Below are 21,823 nucleotides of genomic sequence, written 5' to 3' on the forward strand. Positions count from 1 at the left end.
TAAAATATGTATGAATTGCTATTAGATTGCATTGAAATTAAACTTTTATGGTTTCAATTCCGTAAATTATGGCACTCCAACAATAAATGTGTTTTTTAAGTTGAAATGTTTTTTTTTTTTTGTGTAAAGTCCTTTTACTGTAAGATGTTTTCTTTCCCAGTAACAGCACACAAATAGCTAGACGACATGGAAATGTGTTAGTCAAAAGGTGTGGGAACTTTGAAGTAGGGACATAAGTGCCACAGATTGCACAGATTTTTTTCTGTTCAAAAAGAGTTTTCTAGCTGTGAATTCATGAATCATATAGAGTCTTAGCTATTTATATTCACCGTACTGAACGTCTTATTTGCCAAACGCAGTGTTTCAGATCAGCTCCGTCTCTGAAATCTGTTGCAAAATATTGAAAAACGATACATTTGTATACCTGAATGGTTTTGCATGTGAAATGGATAGATGTGAGTTGTGGCTAAAGACATGTACGGTTTCTTTTTTTTGTCTGTGCTGTAAGGTAAGGCAGTGGTATTTATTTCCCTAATCTGTAGTTTTGGGGGTTTGTGGGAATAATTAGGCAGTTGGATTACGGCTTATTTGGGGGATTATATTTAACATTAATCTCTCACAGTGGCCCTGGTTTATTACTTATTGGGTGGCTCTTTCTACTGCCATCTTCTTACGTGTAATCTCTCTCTCTCTCTCTCTCTCTCTCTCTCTCTCACTCTCTCGTATTTTCCCAGACTATCTCAACAGCCCCTGAATAATCCACTTTTCCACACGTTTTTCTGATAAGATTCAGTTTATGTAAATTAGTAAATTATCAAACATTTAGAAGTCATCAAACGGGAACCTTGAGCAGTGACGACATGCGTTTATAGCAGGGTGGTAAGATTGCTGCTAATGGAAACCTGATCATTTTTGGCGAATGATCCGTCTATAGTTTCCCATTTGTATTTTCTTTTGATGTACTGCTGAGATGTTTCCCTTTCATCTTTCTGGATTGCTGTCATTTTATAAAGCTTAAATCTTGCAGTCCACAAACTTTGCTGTTTTCAGTCAGCGTGTCTTGTTTTCTGCCAGCTGTCGACTTTCACATATGTGATTTATCTACTGTACGCTGTAAATGAAGCAGCAGATGTATAAACCATAAACAAGCATTTACTCAGACTTTATAAAGACTGCACAACTTAATATTAGTTAAATGTTTATATAATATGCTCATCATCCTTCTTTACCATTTCATTGCTACATTGCTAAAAAAAATATTTTAGGAACGTATGATGCCGGTGTTGGGTGGAGATCTGCTAATTCTGAATGAAGGGCACCAATTTAGTCTACCCTGAACAATACATTTTATCACAAGTACTGTCAGACTTCAGATCATATGCTGTGAGCAATGTTTCCATTTTCGTGTTACCCAGAAGCCTCCAGACATTTCCAATTGTGCTTCGCCAACTGTAGCTGTTTCTGAACACAGCATTACGGTTCAATCGAATGCATCTCTTACAAGTCACAATGAATATTACTCGTATAGGACTTTCTTAAAGGGACAGTTTACGCAAAAATGGTAACCACACAATTGATGATACACATTGACTTCCATAGTATTTGTTTTTCCTACTATGGAGTCAATGGGTATCGTCAACTACTGTGGATATCATCATTCATCAAAATATCCTCTTTTGTGATTAACAGAATAAAAAAACTCATACCGGTTTAGAACAGAGTATAAAATGTTGACACAAGTTTCATTTTCGAGTAAACTATCCCTTTAAGGCAGACTAGTCGTTCAGACAGTCCGCGCATTGATATCAGTGCATCTTTGATAGTGTTACAGGAAGCAGGTCTCAGATCAGTATTCAGCATGGTTACACCTCATAATCTGATTCAGCAGTGCATCTCCTGAAGGTTGATTGAAAGATCTCTCTGTTTCCCTCCCTCTCCTCATCCATCTTTAGCCCTCAGCTCTGTCTCTTTGGATATTCTGTATATTCCTGACGGTGGTTTTAAAGCTCACATCAGTAAATATGCACTTTGATGTCTTGCAGAGGGAACTTGTGTGTGACAGTTGTTCAGCTCCCTGAAGCTTTTTCTCTCTCTCTCTCGTTCTCTCTCTCTCACTCGCTCTATCTCTCTCACTCTCTCTCTCAAAGGTTTGTTGTTTTATGTTCAACTGAGCATTTGAACATAGGCAGACTGATGAACGTGAACACACACAGATTAAAAGACTTGCTGATGCTCTCAGAGAGAGGTAGAAGTCTGCCAGTGGGGTTTTCTAATTAAGTGGTTTACTGTGAAGAGTTTGTTTTGCTCTTATCTCTCTATCTGTCCGTCTTGCTCTCTTACCATTAGCAAGGAATGGGAATCTTTTGGGCAGGGGTGTCAAACTCCAGTACTGGAGGGCCGTGGTCTTGCTGTGTTAAGTTTTAGCCTTGCTCCAGCACACCTATCTGTAATATTCAGACATTTTAAAGAGCTTGGGTATCTGGATCAGATTTGAGTAGGGTTGGAGTTCAACTCTGCAGGACTGTAACCCTTGGGCACTTTAAGCTGCAGTATTTTCCTGCATTCGTAACCCTTTACATCAACAAATGCTTTTACTAGTGTATTTTCGTAAACGCACTAGATATTGTGAATGAGCAATATAATTTATAGCCTTCATTAGAGGCAGGGAAGGCAATTTTGAAGAGACTAGTAGTAATACTAAGCTAGCTTTGAAGCGTAAGCTTTGAAGCAAAGCCACTTAGCTAAAAATAGCTTTTAGCTATTTCTTTATCCAATCTTTTTTTCTTTATAGCCGTTTCTCAGTCTTTGTTTTAATTATGGGAAAAAATAACATGTGAACCTTTAAATTAAATAAAACTTAAATTTCAATGCATTTAATGCGCCCGGTTGAGCCAGTTCTGCATCATCACAAAAGTAATGAAATTGAAATGGCATTAATACGGTGGACTGCTTTTACATCTCTTATGTCCATCTCAATTTGGACTGTGCCTGCTGTGCCATGACTGCTGCTGTTATGGTTTTGTCTTTCATCAGCTCGCTTTCTGATTGGGGATCATTTCATTCAACGTTACAATCTACAGCATGCTCCTCAGGTTCCCCACACACAACCGCACTTCTGAGCAGATTGACTTACCTTTTTAAAAAAAAATGAAAATATGAGAAAAATACACATTTGACCTCTTTTGTAATTAAGTAGATTTTATTTTCCTTGTCAACATAATTTATGGTATATCAGTGGCGGCCGGTGACTTCTTTTTTAGAGGCCGCCCAATGGTTTTTTCAAAATAAGTGCCTGCTGCAGACGCATCTAAAGCAGAGGTGGGTAGAGTACCCAAAATCTGTACTCAAGTAAAAGTACAAGTACTTATACAAAAATGTACCCAAGTAAAAGTAAAAGTATCAATCTAATTATTTACTTGAGTAAGAGTAAAAAGTATTAGATGAAAAAACTACTCAAGTAGTTAGTTACTCGTTACTTCCGATCTGATAAAGAAGTAGCGCAAAAGCACTGAATTTCAGACTACTTGGAGGGTTTTCACAAACCTCTCCTTAAAAGTCTCATTGTTCTGCTTATATGCAAGTAAAGCAGCCTTTCTCAGTCCTGCAATGGGACATTAACATCACATAACGTGTCATTTGAGAAAAAATCTCAAACACACACACACACACACACACACACACACACACACACACACACACACAGATGTTTTCTGATGGTTAACTCTGTATTTATTTTCATGTTCACAACAAAAACTTGTCAGCATCTGCCTTTAAACATGCAAACAGTAAACAAAAAAGGACATGTGTGTCTGTTTGTTATCATGTTTTTATGTGAATAGGTTATTTTCATTGCCATTAAAGTGCAATTACTGAACATAAACACGGGCAAATCAACTCTACATTTATTATAATATATAATACATGTTTCTTTAAAATCAAACTTTATTCTTTTATTTTTATTCATTCATGCTTTTAGAAGGATTTAAATAAAATACAATCCCGTTTATTTGAATGTATTTTCTACACATTAGTTAGGTGTCAGGATTTGTGTACAAATGCAAGACGTCCTTACATTTTGGTGTTCAGTGGGGAAATTACACGGAAATGTGCAGATGAACGTGCTGTTTGTATGGTTTAACTTACACTAGGTTTTGTCATCGCTTGCACAAGAGTGCATATGGCAAAAAAACTCGGACAGTGTGTGAAATGACCATTAAAAGTGTTCAAGTAGACAATACTGTGACACTTACTTCAGGTTGGATCTTTAATTCCTGTTCGCTGAGATGTCAGCTCGTTTATTGAACAAAGCATGCATCGCATCATGAAACTATTCTTTTTGACCTCTTGGAGTGAAAACATAGACCGAACTTGAAGCCGCCATGCATGATCTGCCTCCGATATCTCGCACAACGCACACGCGCCCTCATCTGCTTCTCCTGTCATCTACGCGCGGTCGCGCGCGCTGAAGGGTGACCGCGCGGTCGCGCGCGCTACAGGGTGACGCAGCCTGTCTCGCGAAACTTTCGAACACGCCCTATAAACTTTTTTAAAAATATATATTCATTAATTATTACCATTTGAAAGTACCGCAGTAACGCCGCCGAATGTAGCGAAGTAAAAGTACAGTTTTTTCACTAGAAATGTACTTGAGTAAGAGTAAAAAGTACCCATCATTAAATTTACTCTAAAAGTACTAGTTACCCAAAAAATTTACTCAAGAACATGTAACGAAGTAAATGTAATTCGTTACTACCCACCTCTGATCTAAAGGGTTAATGATTAAAGAGAAGCTCGCGTTTGCCAGATAGTTGCATAATATTTTGAAAACACGAGCAACACACATGACAGAAGAGCAGTCACAAGCGCTACATAAAATAGTAATGTTGGCTTTAAAAGGAAGGATAGATCACCAGAAAAATTCCGTAATCATTTACTTTTATGTTGTTAGAAACCTATATATTTCTTTGTTCTGGTGACCACAAAGAAAGATTGTAAGGAATGTTTCAAACCAAAACGATCATGAGCCCCATTGGAAAAAGAATACTATAGAAGTGAATAGGGCTCATGAACAGTTTGGTTACAAACATTCCTCACAATATCTTCCTTTGTGGTCATCAGAACAAAGAAATTTATACAGGTTTCTAACAACATGATAGTGAGTAATTGATGACGGATTTTTCATTTTTGGTTGAACTATCCCTTTAAGTGAATGTAACCAGTGGAGAAATAAAGCACATGTTGTATACATCTGAAAATGTCATATAAATTTTAGGATTAAATGAAGTCCCCATGAAATTAATATGAAATATAATTGTACAAATTTGTGTCGCGAGCTGTGGTACTCGGATAAATGATGAAGGTTCGATTCACGATTTCCTTGTGTCCCAGTTCCTTTTTTTTGCCACTTTTCTCTCTCCAGTACTTTCTTGTCACTCTTCAAACAATGTTACATTTTTCCATGAAGAAATCTTGCTTCCCCCACGGGCGAGTGAACATAACCATGATTTTTCAAACTGTCTTTTGTTCACTATATTCCATCAATTTGTTCATTCTTTCTGTCTTCCTGTATTTGTTGACAGCCATTTAAAGACACGGCTCACACAAAAACAAAATGAACTCTTGATTACAGCTGTCACATGTGACAATGTATGGAATAATGACATCTGCAGTTGTCAAGTGCTTTTCATGTTTTCTTTATTGAATGGTTTTCTACCTTTTTTGTATGTGGAAGTATTTTTGCTTTGCTTACCTCAGATATTTAAACAAAGAGTGACATCAATTATGCTTAATGAGCATTTGATCTCTTCTATGCCGTCTCTCTCTCTCCTTTGAAGATATACAGATTTTCCACTTTAGATGGCTCTTTCAAGTTTGTTTTAATCTAGCCTTCTCTCTTTTATATTCAGATCTTAGAAACTGAACTCAAGCACAGTGTTTTACCTACTCATATTGATCTGTGCTAAAACAGCGAATAAGTCTGTATGCATGTTTGTTTGTTTGTGTGTGTGTGTGTGTGTGTGTAACACTGTTGAATAATCTTTTTCCTCACTTCCTCAGCAACTCCTGCGAGAAATGCAGCAGATGGCCAGCCGACCGTTCGCCACCATCAACGTCGCCTTGGAGACGGACGACGAGCCGCCAGACCTGATTGGTGGAAACGTGAAGGTTAGCATGACCTTAGGTTTGATGACATCAGTGTTTGCTTTAAGAGGGAGTGCAGTTACTGCATATGTTAATGTTAGAAATAAGCTGAGTCACTGGCTCTTTTCCAAAACCTAGTAAGCAGACTTGCTCTTTACTGTCTACATTAGCAGTTACCCTCTAAAACGCCGTCCTGCTTGGTTTTTACAGCGATTTAAAACCTGCTAATGTTGAAGAATTTAAAAGTTTTGATTTTAAGGCCTGGAACAGTCATAAATAAGTCGGATCTGTCATAAACCGGTTTTATTGTGAATATTTGAGTCCTGTCAGATTGACTTCTATTGACATTGAAGGTGAAGACTACTGTCATCGTTCCATAATCTTTAACAGCGTCATCATTATTGTTGTTTTGCAGCCTCTAGCTGTAAAAATTATACATTGCACCTTTAAGATTATGACGCTGTTAAAGATGTGGAACGATGAGAGTTTTAGTCTTCGCCTTCAATGTCAATAGGAGTCAATCTGACAAGACTCAAACGACTCTAAAGGGGATCGCAAACTGGCCGCGCAGCCCGCGGCGTTCTAAAAAAATGGAACGCATTGTTTTCTATGAGTATACACACACCGGTGCCGCCAGGTAGCGCCTGTCCGCGCCGCCCAATTGACTCAGGAAGTTTCTCAAATCCCTGTCGCACCACTCAGATAGTTTAACATTAAATAACGTCATATTTGTCCCAAATCATTAACGATTAACATTGGCTGCTAACGTATATTTTGCATTTTGAAGTAGACGCTATCTGACGAAGCGCGCTATTTAATGTGCACTTCTGGTTTACGATACCTCAGAGTTGTCTTAGACGCGACTCAACGCAGCGCGACGCTGAGCTGCGCGGCCGGTGTGCGACCCCCTTGAGAGCGATATTGCATTTATACAAAAGTTTGATGGCATAAGTTTGTATAAGACAAACTAGAAAACAACAATGAAGTGGTTTTTAAAAGCCTCTTTTTTGGGGAACTACTTTCTGCTTATAAATATCAGTGGTGATATCTCACAACGTGTTTTAATAGCCATGTGACCGGAAAATAATTCATCAAGTGTACCAATGTATAGTGACCCGGTGTCCTTACCTGCAGTTCCAAACGGCGTTTGTGCATCCTTTAAAGGGCACTTCGGGGAGGACAGACATGTAAACAGACGCTCCAGATAAAGAGAAAATTATTGTTTTCATTGCTTTATTCGCCAACTGTATTATAGTTGTCCACACAATGTGACATTATTTGGGTCTTATTTTGTCAGGTTTAAATTTTGTTTTGTCTTTCTTTTAAAAAAATATTTATGCAGTTCGGGTATAAAGTGTTTCGGGTCATGTACATTTCTTTGGATCCGAGAAGACCTCTAGTCTCAACCACCTTGGATAAAAATTGTAAAGCTTATCACAATGCCTTTTTGGATTGTGTATACTGCATGTGAAGTTAGGCTGGAAGCGTGCCTAAAATACCTTAAAATACTATCCAGATAGATGACTTCCTATGTTTTGAATTTGAACTACTGGAGTGTGGAGTCTGAGACAGCAGTCAGATGGAGGCTTTGTTATTTAGGCTCTCTGTGGTGCTCAGCATGAACGTAAAGGGAACTTTAAACCATCACGCTTTGATATGGCTACGGCTGGGCCGGCTGTCGAATTCTTTTCCAGCTTTTAGTTGTGATCATGCTTTGTTTATTTCTGTTTACTTTAGTTTCATGGCCTCTCGGTTCCTCTATGAGATTTGTGACTAATAACTGTATTACATGGGGTTTTTTATTCCAAGAGTTGCTGGATTGTAATTACTGCTTTTTGGTTATACTATAATGACAGCATTGGAGTGAAGATCCAATTTAGATTTGCTTCTCGCCTCTGTTCTCTTTTCTGCTCTATCAATGTCCTGCACTTTAAAAGTAATTACAATCCAGCGTTTTTGAAAGCTAAAAACTGTAAATGTAGTTATTTGTCTCGAATGTAATAGAGGGTCCCTGAGGGTATGAAACTGAAGTTACACTAAAGCACACAGGAGCTGATACATGAAATTATTTACAGCGGTGGTATACAGCCCCTGACAATATAGACCAGGAGTGAAATTTCAATAAAGACCAGTGTAGTGAATTGACTTTTTTTGTTCATTTTTAGATTGCAAAGGATATCATTAGCAAGTTTTTTTTTTATTAAAATGAATTTCAGAATGTATTATTATTATTCTTTTTACTATAATAAGTGTTAGTTTGAAGACTCCACTAGAGCCCGACCGATTTATCGTTTTGCCGATTTTATCGGCCGATATGAGCCTGTCGCAGATATATCTGTATCGGCGTATAAGCCGCAGATATGAAGCCGATATGAACGTTCCTTACAGAAGACATTAAATGCTTTTGAAAGATGTAAGTACTTGTTTGTCGAGCAGAGTGCGCCCTACTGGTTGCTAATGGTGACCCAGGTCACTCACTGTAGTGACACCAGCCAACCCCCCTTCACTTCAGTCAGTCTCTCAGTTCAGGTGGTGGCAGTCACGCGGTTTCGTCACAACATTTTACACCTGGTATTAAGACGCGCTTTGGTCGATTGGATTATAAGTGGGCGAGAAAGACACATTCCGGTTTACATTTGGTGTTTTTAATCGGTCTCTTTTGTCCACTTGCGAGTTGTTTAAAACGCAAGCGGAAGAAATGACGCGAGGCGGAGAAAGGACGCGCTTTAACTGCCGCGCAGTCTGTGGGAGTACAGCTGCTTGTGCTGTTACTGAACATGCTCATTTCAAAGCAATTTTACACGCGCAACTTTACACCCTCGCTAAATTATGCTAAATTGTGCAGTACATTAAACATAAGCCTACATCATTATGTTGTCAGTAAGTCAAGCATTGTCGTCTTAACGGTAAGTTTCTAATTAATTTGTGAAGTACATAACTTACTGTAAAGCTAATAAACAATGACTTTATAAGTTTCCATTTTCAAAATAAGCCCAATATAACATTATTCTCGTCAAAACTGACAATCATTTAAGTAATATGTATTTTTTTTTGTTTGTGTTTTAAAGTTATTTATAATTAGTCAAGTTTACTGTTTTGTGCACTGATATCAGAATAATTTTGGATAATAAAGTTTATTGTTAATTTGTAAAACACACCTGCCTATATTACATATCAAAGTATATATATATTAATTCAAAGGACAAATCATAGGGTTGTAAATGGACATTTCTGGATAATTTTTGCACTTTATAAAGTTACATAGCTTCTATATAAATATCAAAGAACAGTTTAATATCAGGGTATCCGCGGGGTTTTAAAAAGTATTAAAAAGTGATAAATCAGAATTGTCAAATTTAAGGCCATTAAAAGTGTTAAATTTGGCTTAGAGGTATTATTTTTTCCAAATTAGGTATTATTTTTTCAGACTATCAGGTGTCCTATTCTGATTGAAATTCTATCTGCGGTCGCGTTTAAATATGGGCTTTAGCATATCTGGGCACATAATCAAAGATCTTTCGTCTCTGGGATGTGATCAAAGCCTGGGGTGGAGCCAAATCACGTTCCTCTCTCCACTGTAAGCGTTCTGTAATCACTACACACCGGATCCACTCCGGGTTTTCTGACTGTATCACGTTAAGCTGAGGTAAAACTTTATTTCAGCTAGCGTGGTCAAACTTATAATGCAGGAAGGCTCCGATGTTTTGAAGATAGATAAAGGTGTAAAAGACCAATGGAGGTTGACTTGGCTTAGCGAAATTTTGAAGATTGGCAAGCCTTTCAGTTCGTGGGCTAAGAAATCCAAACAGCCAGGTAACTTGCGTGTCTGCACAATATGACTAACGTAAGGGGTCCTGTATTTTAGGGTAAATGATTTCTCACGTACGTGATCATCCGCGTCACGTTTTTTTAATGCTTTGCTGATCTAGCCAGTGGCTGATACAACGGGTTTGTTAAACTCGTGGGTAAACTTCATGTGGCGCCACAAGAACCAAGAGGTAGATGACATCAAAATCCCGTCAGAGAGATTGACGAGGAATCATAAGAGGAAACTGCTTCCGAAATGCTCTCGCAACACTTTGATGTCATCCACCTGTCGGTTCTTGCAGTTGCATTTGCGTGTGGTCCGTCACAAAAACGTAACATTTGTACATATATTTAAGCACCGCAGTTTAAAAACAAGTGATTTTAAGCCATTCAAACACAAAAAACAGTGCTAAATGCGTCCGCTGTCTGTGTCAGCGCTTCTCATTGAGCTTGTGTTGTGAGAATTTTTGCCGCTTTATTGGCCTTAAATAACACATATGCCTCAAAAATCCCGTCTTTGCAAATATCCTTATATAAACACGATCATTTAGGTCTTAGGAGAAAGTAAACAGCAGAAACATTGCGCATAAAATAGCCCATCAGCGCTGCCTCTATTGTAACCTAATATTTTGTTGATAAAGGTACAGTCATTTTTTTACACCTATCACTTTACAACTATGGTTACAGACATCCTTATGGAGCGAATTTTGTGCCAAAATTTTACAAACAAATACAGCATTTTGCAAACAAACTCAATCTGCTTTGCAAAGGGAAAACTTGACTCGCAAACAAACAGAAAACGCTTTGCAAATAATAAAGGCAATTTGAGAGAAAATGCAGATGTGTTACAAATATGTACTGTGTTTTGTAAATGTGACCATGATTTTTTCACAAATGTGACCATGATTTTTTCACAAATGTGACCATGATTTTCTCACAAATGGGACCATGATTTTCTCACAAATGTGACCATGATTTTCTCACAAATGGGACCATGATTTTCTCACAAATGGGACCATGATTTTCTCACAAATGGGACCATGCAATCCAGAACAGCAGATGGCACTGTTTCAACTTTTTCAGGCATTGGAAAAAAGCCCAGGGGAAAAGCCCTGAATTTTAACATACATATCACCCCTGACAGTGGCAGCAACTGAATAAAGACATTTCATTTGTCGGGCTTCATTCTGTTAATCTCACTGATTTTATTGTAAGTGTTAATAATAATAAATGTTTGTTAATAGTAAACAAATTCTGTGTGTCAAGACAATGAATTCAACTTACAATGCTTATCAAAAGATGCAGGATAATAAATGAAACTCTTTGGAGAAAGAGTGTGGTAGGGACATAATAAACCCAACATCGGCTGTCTGGACAGAGTGGCCAGTTCAAGCAACAGTAACCAACCAACCAGGATCATAGTCATTTGAGCACTCTGAACAAGATAAACTTCTACAAAATGTTAATCCTTTTAAAGTTGGTCTTATCTTGTCAGGCTAGGAGGACCAGTTTAAACCAGCTTCTTTCACAATAGCCAAGCTGGCAAAGCTTCCAGCCTAGTCAAGCTGGTTTGGGCTGGTGTGATCAGCCTGACCAGCTACAGTATAAAAGCAAAAATCCTTCTAATACTAGCTTAAGCTAAAACCAGGCTGGAACACCATCTTAACACTCTGGGGTCGGCTGCGGCGCGGGCACCGCAAACTCTTTATTTTTCAATCACTCCCCAAAGAGACTTAGATAACTCTGCTGATTTTGGACATACAGATATGATTTATACATCATTTAAAACGTTAAACTGTCTAGTTTTTTTCTGTCCACTCCCAATAAAAACAGAATGTTGTGCTTTTCGCAAAATTAAGAAAATAAACATGATGCGCGTTTTGTTCTCTCTCCCTAAGTGAAGTCCTTTCAGAAACACGTCAGAAAAATGAACTGTAACTTAACGAATACTTGTCATACAAACAAAAGATAAATGTCTACATAATGCTTCGAATGTCTGCTTTTAAATGATGTAAGTGAAATCGAAAACAAATATTGTAATTCGTTGTTAACTGTATTAGAAGAGAGAGATGTACCGTCTTTCTTCTGTTGCTTCATTATCTATAATGAGCCACGCCCCGCTCCATTGAAGAGAAGAGCAGAGATCATCCATATTCATTAGTCAACCCCACAGTCAATGGACATTCCATTCCGTCTCTGCAGCCATTCACTGCTGTGTTGAGTTTTAATCCGAGTGCTGGAAACATGACATCTACTTGTTTACTAGTGACTGTAACTAAAGTTATCTCCAGACGCGAGTGTGACTCGATCGACGTCCAAACGCACACACAAACACACAATGCCTCATATTTGAAGCGCTTTGTGGTATCATTATAAAAGATGCGATTGCACACACCACATAACTGTTTACTCGCGCCTTAATCTCCAGACAGACGCGAGTGTGTGTGCTTCGTCAGTGTGATGGGATCGATGTTCAAACTCACACACACACGATGCCTCATTTTTGACGCGCTTTGTGGTATTCTTAAGATGCAAGTGTGTGTGCTTCGTCTGTGTGACGCGATGTCCAAATGCACACACAAACACACGATGCTTCATATTTGACGCACTTTGTGGTGTTCTTATAAAAGATGCAAGTGTGTGTGCTTCGTCTGTGTGACGCGATGTCCAAACTCACACACAAACATACGATGCCTCATATTTGACGCACTTTGTGGTGTTCTTATAAAAGATGCAAGTGTGTGTGCTTCGAAGGTGTGACGCGATGTACAAATCCACACACAAAGACACGATGCCTCATTTCACGCGCTTTTTGGTATTCTTATAAAAGACGATTGCAAACATCACATCTACTTGGTTACTCTCGCCTAGTAAATAAAAGTTATCTCCATGCGCTTATGTTTTCTTTGTGCTTCCGTCAGACGTGATCAACGGCCAAACGCATACACAAACACACAATCATATTTGACGCACTTTGTATTAAGACGCATCTAAACACATCTAAAACCCAGTTTATTCGCGTATATCTCTGCACAGTAAGTTTATTTAATGCAGGATCATGCATGTGAAGGCATTTCTTTTGTCTTGCTTTCACAAACAAACACTTAACAATAATGGCATCTTCACATTCCTGCCTAAAGGCTCATTATGCAGCTCATTATGCAAGTGTATTGTTCTTCAGCAGTGTATTGTCAATCACAGATTATTCAAGAGCTTCCAGCCTCCTTGCATATTGCCTTCCTAACCAAAAAGTGACTTTGAAATTGTAAATCAATATATTGTGTTATGTGAAGGAGTAAGCAGAATGATTTTCACATCATTTTAAAGAAAAAACTCTAGACTACTAGATCCTGCTTTGAAAAGTTTTAGGAAAACATGTTTAGAATGAGTTTTGTGGACTTATATCAGTCACTTAAATTTTTTTCTTTTTCAAAAACCACGCATAAACATTTTTCTCTCAAAAATACAAACATGTACATACATGTTAATCATATATTATAGTAGCCCAGTTTGTGCTGAATGCAGTGTTATAAGACTTTTGCCATTATTATGTTTTTAAGCAACTGAAAAAAGCACTAATGTCAGTGCAGGTCAAAACTTCTCCAGGGCCCTAAAAACCCCTTAGACCCCAGAGGGTTAAACCAGTCAACCAGCATAGGCTGGTATTAGCTGTTATTTTTCTGCAGGGGATATAATAAATTTTATTTTTAATGCACTTTCTAAAACTCAAAGCACCATAATATATGAGATTCTCAGGAACATACACATACAAAAGTAAACAAGTTAGTAATAATCATTTTGCAATAGTAAGCTATTTTAAAAGGATAAGTCTTTAAGGATCACTTAAAACAGTCCAGTGATGGTGAGTTTCTTATCACCAAAAGAAGAGAATTTAGAGAATCAGACGGGGTATAGGGATTGACAATTGCAAATGTATAGAATTCAGATTGAATTCAATGTCTTTACACACAGAATGTGTTTACTATTAACAGACATTAATTATTATCAACACTTTCAATAAATCCAGAGATTAACAACATGAACCACGAAAAATTAATTTAGTCTTCATTCAGTTGCTGGCACTGTCCGGGGTGATATGTAAGTTAAAATTCAGGGCTTTTCAGGGAGACTAGTTGAAAATGCCTAATAAGGTTGAAACAGCGCCATCTGCTGTTTTGGATTGCATGGTCACATTTGTGAGAAAATCATGGTCCCGTTTGTGAGAAAATCATGGTCCCGTTTGTGAGAAAATCATGGTCCCATTTGTGAGAAAATCATGGTCACATTTGTGAGAAAATCATGGTCACATTTGTGAGAAAATCATGGTCCCATTTGTGAGAAAATCATGGTCACATTTGTGAAAAAATCATGGTCATATTTACAAAACACAGTACATATTTGTAACACATCTGCATTTTCTCTCAAATTGCCTTTATTATTTGCAAAGTTTTTTCTGTTAGTTTGCGAGTCAAGTTTTCCCTTTGCAAAGCAGATTGAGTTTGTTTGCAAAATGCTGTATTTGTTTGTAAAATTATGGCACAAAATTCGCTCCATACTCCTGTGCGAATTGTACGCGAGTTTGACTGGAGTAACTCGTTCAGGGTTTATATACATGCATAACGTTACTGTATTAGAGCTGTGACTGTAAACTGTTGTGTGAACAGAACAGACCCTGGATTATTCGTTTATGTGAATAATATGATATAAAAAAGTTGTATTTGTTCACATTAGTAAATGCATTATATAACATGAACAAACAATGAAAAATATAGAGTATATAAGCATTCATTAATTCTTGTTTATGTCATAACAATAATTGACGGTAGTTCATGGTGCATTCACTAATGTTAACAGTTTTAACTTTGATTAAAAAAAATATTAGTAAATGCTAAAATACATTAACAATTAATAAATAATTAATAAAAGATTAATTAAAGGTGGTGATATTCATGTTTTTTTTTTTATATATAGCGAGTTATTTAGCTGTTTATCTGAAATGCCCTGCAAACTACAGCTACCTATATATGCCATAGGAGACTTCAATGTGGAATTCATGGCAAAATATCCCCTTAAAATGCTATTGGTCTCGCCTACATAAAGTGTTAGGTAAAGGAATATGACTTGGCCTGAAAAACATTTCAGTCAGAAGAATTTTTTTCACTTAATCCATGTCTATTCTTTTTTGTATGTTGTATATATCAAAATCTGTGTAAATAATAGAAAGGCCGCTGATTAACACTTGCAATTCAGTGTCGTGATGGTTTTAAAAACTATTCTGAAGGTAGTAAAAAAGGTATTAAAAAGTAGTAAATTTTAACTTAAGGATTGCTGTATATACCCTGAATATATTTCAATGCATTCATTGGCAACTTTAAATCCTACTGGAGTTTGTCCGAAACACACTACAAAAAAATTACCATAAGGTTGAATTAGTAAACTTTTGTAAATGCATTAACTAACATGAAGAAACAATCAACAATTTAGTTAATCCGCAATTATTAACCTTTGTTCATGTAAGTTAATGTCAATAGAGTTACTCATGTTAGTTCCTTGTGCTAAGGTTAATAAATGCTGTAGAAGTATTGTTCATTGTTATCTAATGCATTAACTAATACAACCTTTTTGTATAGTGTTACCAATTTGGGTGATTCTCAAGATGGTGTCCAGAAGCAGAGTTTTTAAAAAGCCCTTGAAGCCAGTTGTTTTTTTTTTTTTTTTTTTTTTGCACATATAAGATGTGAACTTACTATAACATTGTTTTTAGAGGATTTAAAAAATATTTCCTATAGAATTATTTACTTTTTTTTTTAGATTATCATTATCAAAAATGATCATTACCGCAACATGATATAACATTAAATATATGCATTTACAAACTCATGTTTTCGGTAATGAGAACTAAAAAGTTGTCTAGGTACTATGACAAACAAAATTTCAACTTTTATCTGGAGAGAAAAAAATAAGAACTGCTTACCTGCTTAAGCCATCTTGAGCATCAGAGTCAATTATGTCCTTCCAACTATTTTTTTTTTTTTTTAATGTTAGTTCCTTGAGGGCTTAAACAATGATTGAAAATTGTTGCGGAGAATGAGAAAATTGGTCTTGGACACATTTATATTCCTTATTATTGTCTCTACATTTACCAAAAATTACCAAATACCACATGTTTCTTTACTGTAAATGTTTATAGTATAACATGCACCGAAGCTTTTTATTTTTTAGATTTCTTAATTATAAATATTTTCATGTTAAAGAACCCAAATCCAGTCATGGACACGTTGCGGTAATGAAAATGTTCCCCTTAAATGTGAAAAAAACAAAATTGGTTTGTATGATGTCATTTAAAATCATGTGCAAAATAGTACATTAAAAGATGTTTGTAACTGTTTGTTTTTTATTTTCATACCCTTACTTTGCATTTACTTCTTTATCAAAGTGTTTCATAACACCTCATAAGTCTAATTTCAGAACCACACATTTTTGTTTTAACCTCTCGACGCGCACTAGCTTGGGGTCGTAAAAACGTCAGTTATTTTATGCTGCTAACAATATATATACAGGGATGTGATTTTTCCGGATTAATCCGGAATTCCGGATTATCCGACCTGAAAATGTGACCTACGTGAATCATGCAGATATGTAAAAAAAAAAAAATAATAAGGGGGGAGGGGGGTATCTCACAGCCGTCGCCATGGTAACCCGGGACGGAACCACAATCGCCGTCCCCGCGCAACAGGGCCACACCGGTGGCAGATGACAAAGAGATGCATTTTCCTTCCTTTCCAAGTATCAACAAGGACGTGTTTCTGACCGTTCGCAAATGGCGGATGGCGAAGTATGATTGTATTCACCAATCAGACCCGATCGTTTATCTCTTCTCCTCATTTGCGACGTTTGGCTGTCACTCGCGTGACGCGAAACAAAGCGGCAAACATATACACGTCGGTTTACTTGGTGGATTTGGAGCAGCAATTTTCACAGAAATGAGAGGAAAAACGAGCGCCATTGCAGAATATCCTGGTGGCGACTGAGAGAGGGACGATGCAACAATATTGGTTCCAAAAAAAGGCAAGGAAATAAGTTACCTCATCGAGCCTGGTTTAACCTAACTGAGCGTTACATTCGTGCATGAAACCTGATCGACGAACACGGAGGGGCGGGAATCGCGGGACGGAGTGGAGTCTAGAGTGATGTTTCTTCAGGCTCCGGCGTGAATATAAATTTCTCTTCCAAAGTTCGGTAAAAACACATAAATGGCTTAAAATCTTGTTTAAGAATCTGTTTTATAATGAGAATCTCTCTTTCAGCGCGCCTACGTGTGTTTGCGCCGCGTGACAGCCGATTTGAATCTGACAGAGTTCCTCACTGTACATTAAAAAATCCCACACAAACAGTACAGCGTAAAATGCCAGGAGTAAGATTGATTTTATATATAACAGATAATCTAGATACATTTACCCTAATAAGTTTTTAAAAACATGGTAATGTTTTAATGTTTTCCTTTAGTGTTTTAATGCCAGACAATCATTGAAATGAGGGAAAAATGAAGAGAAAGGCATCAGATATAGCATTCTTCTTCAGAAAGAGTAGCAAGAAGCAGCCAAATGAATCTTAGTAAAATACATTAAAGTAGCCTTCAAAATTCACATGATTTTCTGGTCTCTAGTTTTTTCAGCAATGGGAGATATAAATTCTGGTTTCAAAGTAAATTTCAAAAGTTTTATTTGATTAAATAGTTAAAAAAACATAAGGTTGAATTATGACTATAAATTGTATGTTAATCTCAATTCATTTTAATAAAAATTAAATTATTGTAGCAATTGTATGTTATACATTATTCTGATTGACACACTATAATACTTAAAAGTATTTTAAGGTTGGATGATAGAGATTTTATATGCCACCCCAGAGTAACTGCTGGCCCCTGCCTGGCCACCCCTATGAAAAATCCCTTGTTCCGCCACTGATTAGCAAAACACAAAAAATACATTATATTATAAATCTTTACCCGGACAAGTGACTTTTGTGCATGGACAAGTGAAACACAAATTTACCTGTCCGAAGGACAAGTTCCTCAAAAAGTTAATGTCAAGCCCTGATAAACATATTACAACAATTTACGATTAACTAAGAATAATAGTAAACTTCATTATTGTTAATATTGTGACTCTTGATGAGTCTTGATGACGTATGCAGCTTAGAAATGCGACCTCCGGAAGGCTGCAGACTTAGGATTGAGAAACGGCCTCTGTATCATCGTTTGTTTCAAAGGTTTTGTGTGTTTAAAGTTTTAAGGTTGCCAGTTTGATTAAAATAAAAAGCACCTGCACTTTTTTGTACAATTACTTCTATTTATTAGTGTCAACCTTCTATTGTTCATGTTTAACAGCTAACAAAGTTACTCATCTACAGGGGTCTTAAATTAGAAAAAGAGACCTTTAAGACACTTTATTATAACTAATGGTCCTGTGTAGCACATTTTACAGATATTTGTATTAAAATAATACTCTGGTAAAAATAGAAGTACTGATTTAACTTCTTTACTCAAGTAAAAGTATCAAAGTACAGGCTTGGAAATTTATTTAAAGTATAAAATTAAAAGTAGCCATGCCTTTAGTTCTTTATAAGCCATTGCCTACATTTTATTTGGATGTCGGCAAAATAGGCCTTCTTTTGACATGAACATTTGCATGTTGCACATTTAGCTGTTAAAGTTGGGTAAAAATGCAAAACAAAAATAAGTTAAAACATATTTTTTATCATGGTTGTTGATATAGAGAGAGGTGGTGATGGAGCAGTGGTAGGGCTGCACGATTCCAGGAAAAATGTTGATCACGATTGTTTTGTTCAAACTTTTGATCACGATTAGAAATCACGATCATTCTCTAAGTAAAGAACTTCTATTCACTTCAGTATTTTTATTACACTTTACAGTCATGTATATAGTATTAGGCTATATATATGTTATTTATTATAAAATATTTTATTGTTTTGTAATATTCACAGCTCCCATTCTCTTTTTAAAACATTTAAAATCATTCCACAAAATTCTGCATAGATTTAGCAAAAGAAATCAGCAGAAATAGCAAAAATAACTCCTTATACTCCTTATCCACTCCGTATACTCTGACTCCACCCATATCAAGCAAACACATTGCTTGATTCTAGACCGTCTGCTTTGCGCTTGGTCTTTACTGATTAATCGCGACGATTGTCTTTAACTAATCGTGGGGCGCACATATCGTTATCATGATAAAAATACGATTAATCGTGCAGCTCTAAGCAGTGGACAAGACACTTGCTTTTGATTCCCACTGTTACACATCCACCAAATAAGTTGTTATGTGTCATACTGTACAAAAAAGTAGCATGTTGCACATCTAGCTGTAAAATGAATTAAAATGTGTTTTTTTGTTCAAATAAGTTGTTATGGGTCCTACTTTACTATCCGTATAGATCCGCCACCAGTTTGATTGGCGTGTGTGTGTGGGGGGGTCTCAATATATTTTCCTGCTTTTTTGTCCTTAGCCAATCACATGCCTGTATATAGCCTACTGTCTACAAACAATAATAATATTAACATTACTATACATCATTTAAAAGGTCTACAGGTTTAGCATCAGTGTATGGTCTCTGTTTTGAGATACAGATGCTCTAGCATTAAAATATATTATTTTGTTACAGAAGTCCAGATGACAACATGCAAAATATAAACGGGACTCCTTACCTTTGTGTTGGTATAACGATCGCGAATCGAATCCCGTCTGTTTTTAGATGTGTGAATAACCCATGAAAACTCTCCAATAAAATACATCCAATTACCATTTTTGTCCACAAATGCGTATAATCCGTGAAATATAGATATATTGATATATTGTTTACATCAGATTTCACATGCACGTCTTGTAATAGAATATAATATACAATCTGAGGACTATTTACATCGTAACACTTGTATATGAGATTACACTCGCGTTCAAAACCAGCGGTCAAACTTGTTTGTAAAAGTAGGCGGGAGTATAATACATAATGTCCAAACAGCGCTGTCATATATCGTGACGTCATCTGACTCGCGCGTTCCTCCAATGACTTCATGAAAAATATTGATAGACAGAACGTGTAGCCAATTAGATAACGAATCCAACGATCTTTGTGTGATGTTTTATTTCCTGGTGTGGAAATGGCATTTTATATGCTTATATAAGGATAAACAATAAAAAGAACAAACATGTATGCATGTAAACAAAAGACTTTTATTTTGTGGTTGACTGGCACTTAGAAAAGGCACTAGTCTTACAAAAACCTCATTTTCGGGCCTATTGATTCAAACGTGAAATATAACTTCTTTAGACTTGTGGCTTTGGCCTCATTGCATTTCTAGGTTTCACACATATATTTATCATTAAGATTTTTAGTATTAAAAAAGATGTTATGCAAAAAAAAATTTTTATTACAATGTACTTCAGCCTCTCTAACTTTTTAAATTTTTATCTTAAAATAATTTTGACCTGGAAAACGAAGCTCAAAGTGTTCTCTATCTAATGATACCACAGTTATGCTTATACTCTAAATGGTTTATTAAAAACAGCCCTTTTAGTGAAAGTAGGTCTTTTCATGGTTTGGGCCACAGTGGGGGTGCTTTTCAAGAGGTTAAAGGTAAAAGTTTCTACCAATTGGTATTTTAATGGAATCCAATAGAATTTCTGTGAAGGTTTCTATTGTTTTTCCGCACACCAGTTAGTTGAATAGTAATGTTGGCTAGTTTATCAAATTTTTTTGTTTTCCAGTGTAATCTTGAGCATTGTTTTTATCTGAAACGATACTTTAATCAGCAAGCTGTGTTGTTTTGCTGTAACACATACATTCAGAATGTTAAAGTTCCAGCAGAAAAGCATCAGTGCTACAGCAACGTATCAACAGTTTTTGACATGGTGTTGCACTTGTGGCACAATGATTAAGCAAAATATGACACCTTTTAAAAATACATTTTGAAGCTTGTACATTCAGTCAAGCTGTTTTTGAATGCAAGAAATTTGTCTGATTGGAGTGCGATGAGCCTACATAAGTGGAATTTAACAGCTGAATTAAACAACTGTTTGGTCACCTAGTTAGTTGGTTAATCTGAACGACTAGTCCATGTTCAATTTTTGTTCAAAACCCTGAATCTCTCTTTCTCTCTTCCTCTCTCTCTGGTTGTTACTCATTTTCTTTTTTTAATTATAAGAGTTAATTAAACAGAACCTGTCTTAAGCGCGCTCAATCTGGTTCCTTCAGATAATCACCCAGTCCAAACATAATAGACACACAAATATATACACATACATACTCAGATGCTGTTCCTCTTAAATGCTATAATTGAATTTTACTAGGAGTACTTTGTTTATGTGCATACAAATAGGTTTGCAGGCCTTCATAGGTATATACCACTTTTGTAGAGACCCAAGTGTAATTTTTAGTGATTTACTACATAAAATCGTCCTACATAATTGTGTGAAAAAATTACCTTTAATATTGACTAAGGTCATGTAAAAAATAGTAAATCAAGCTGTGATGCCCCTAATCTCATAATTAGATTTTGAGACATTTGGATTTCACAGATAGGGTCCCAAAACATACCAGACTTCAATTTCATGTCTGATTTTGCAGAAGTTTCCCGACTGTACTTTAAAATGTTTTTGTAGGTTTTATTTGTGTGATTTGTTAAAGCAGTATACCACAAGAGACGTTGCTTTAGTGATTTCTCTGTGGTTAGAGGACAAAGAGTTTAATAAAATGGTAGCAATAAGATAAGACCCCACTTTCCCAGGTGTGTGTATATCAGCTAAACTGGTTTGACTCAACCATGCTTCGATTTTGAAAACAGCATGTGAAAATT

At 36.3% G+C, this 21,823-nt stretch overlaps 1 protein-coding gene across 1 annotated transcript in view; it reads left to right on the plus strand.

Moving 5' to 3' along the window:
• The window catches only part of atrn (attractin), a 72,813-nt gene that overhangs the window by 48,460 nt on the left and 2,530 nt on the right, over positions 1-21,823 (plus strand). The window contains exon 27 of the mRNA XM_065297100.1: positions 6,058-6,165. Coding sequence (XP_065153172.1) covers positions 6,058-6,165 — 108 coding nt within the window. The remainder of the gene's footprint in view (positions 1-6,057; positions 6,166-21,823) is intronic.

This window comes from Paramisgurnus dabryanus, chromosome 20 (assembly GCF_030506205.2).
Source record: "Paramisgurnus dabryanus chromosome 20, PD_genome_1.1, whole genome shotgun sequence".
Lineage (NCBI taxonomy): Eukaryota > Metazoa > Chordata > Actinopteri > Cypriniformes > Cobitidae > Paramisgurnus > Paramisgurnus dabryanus.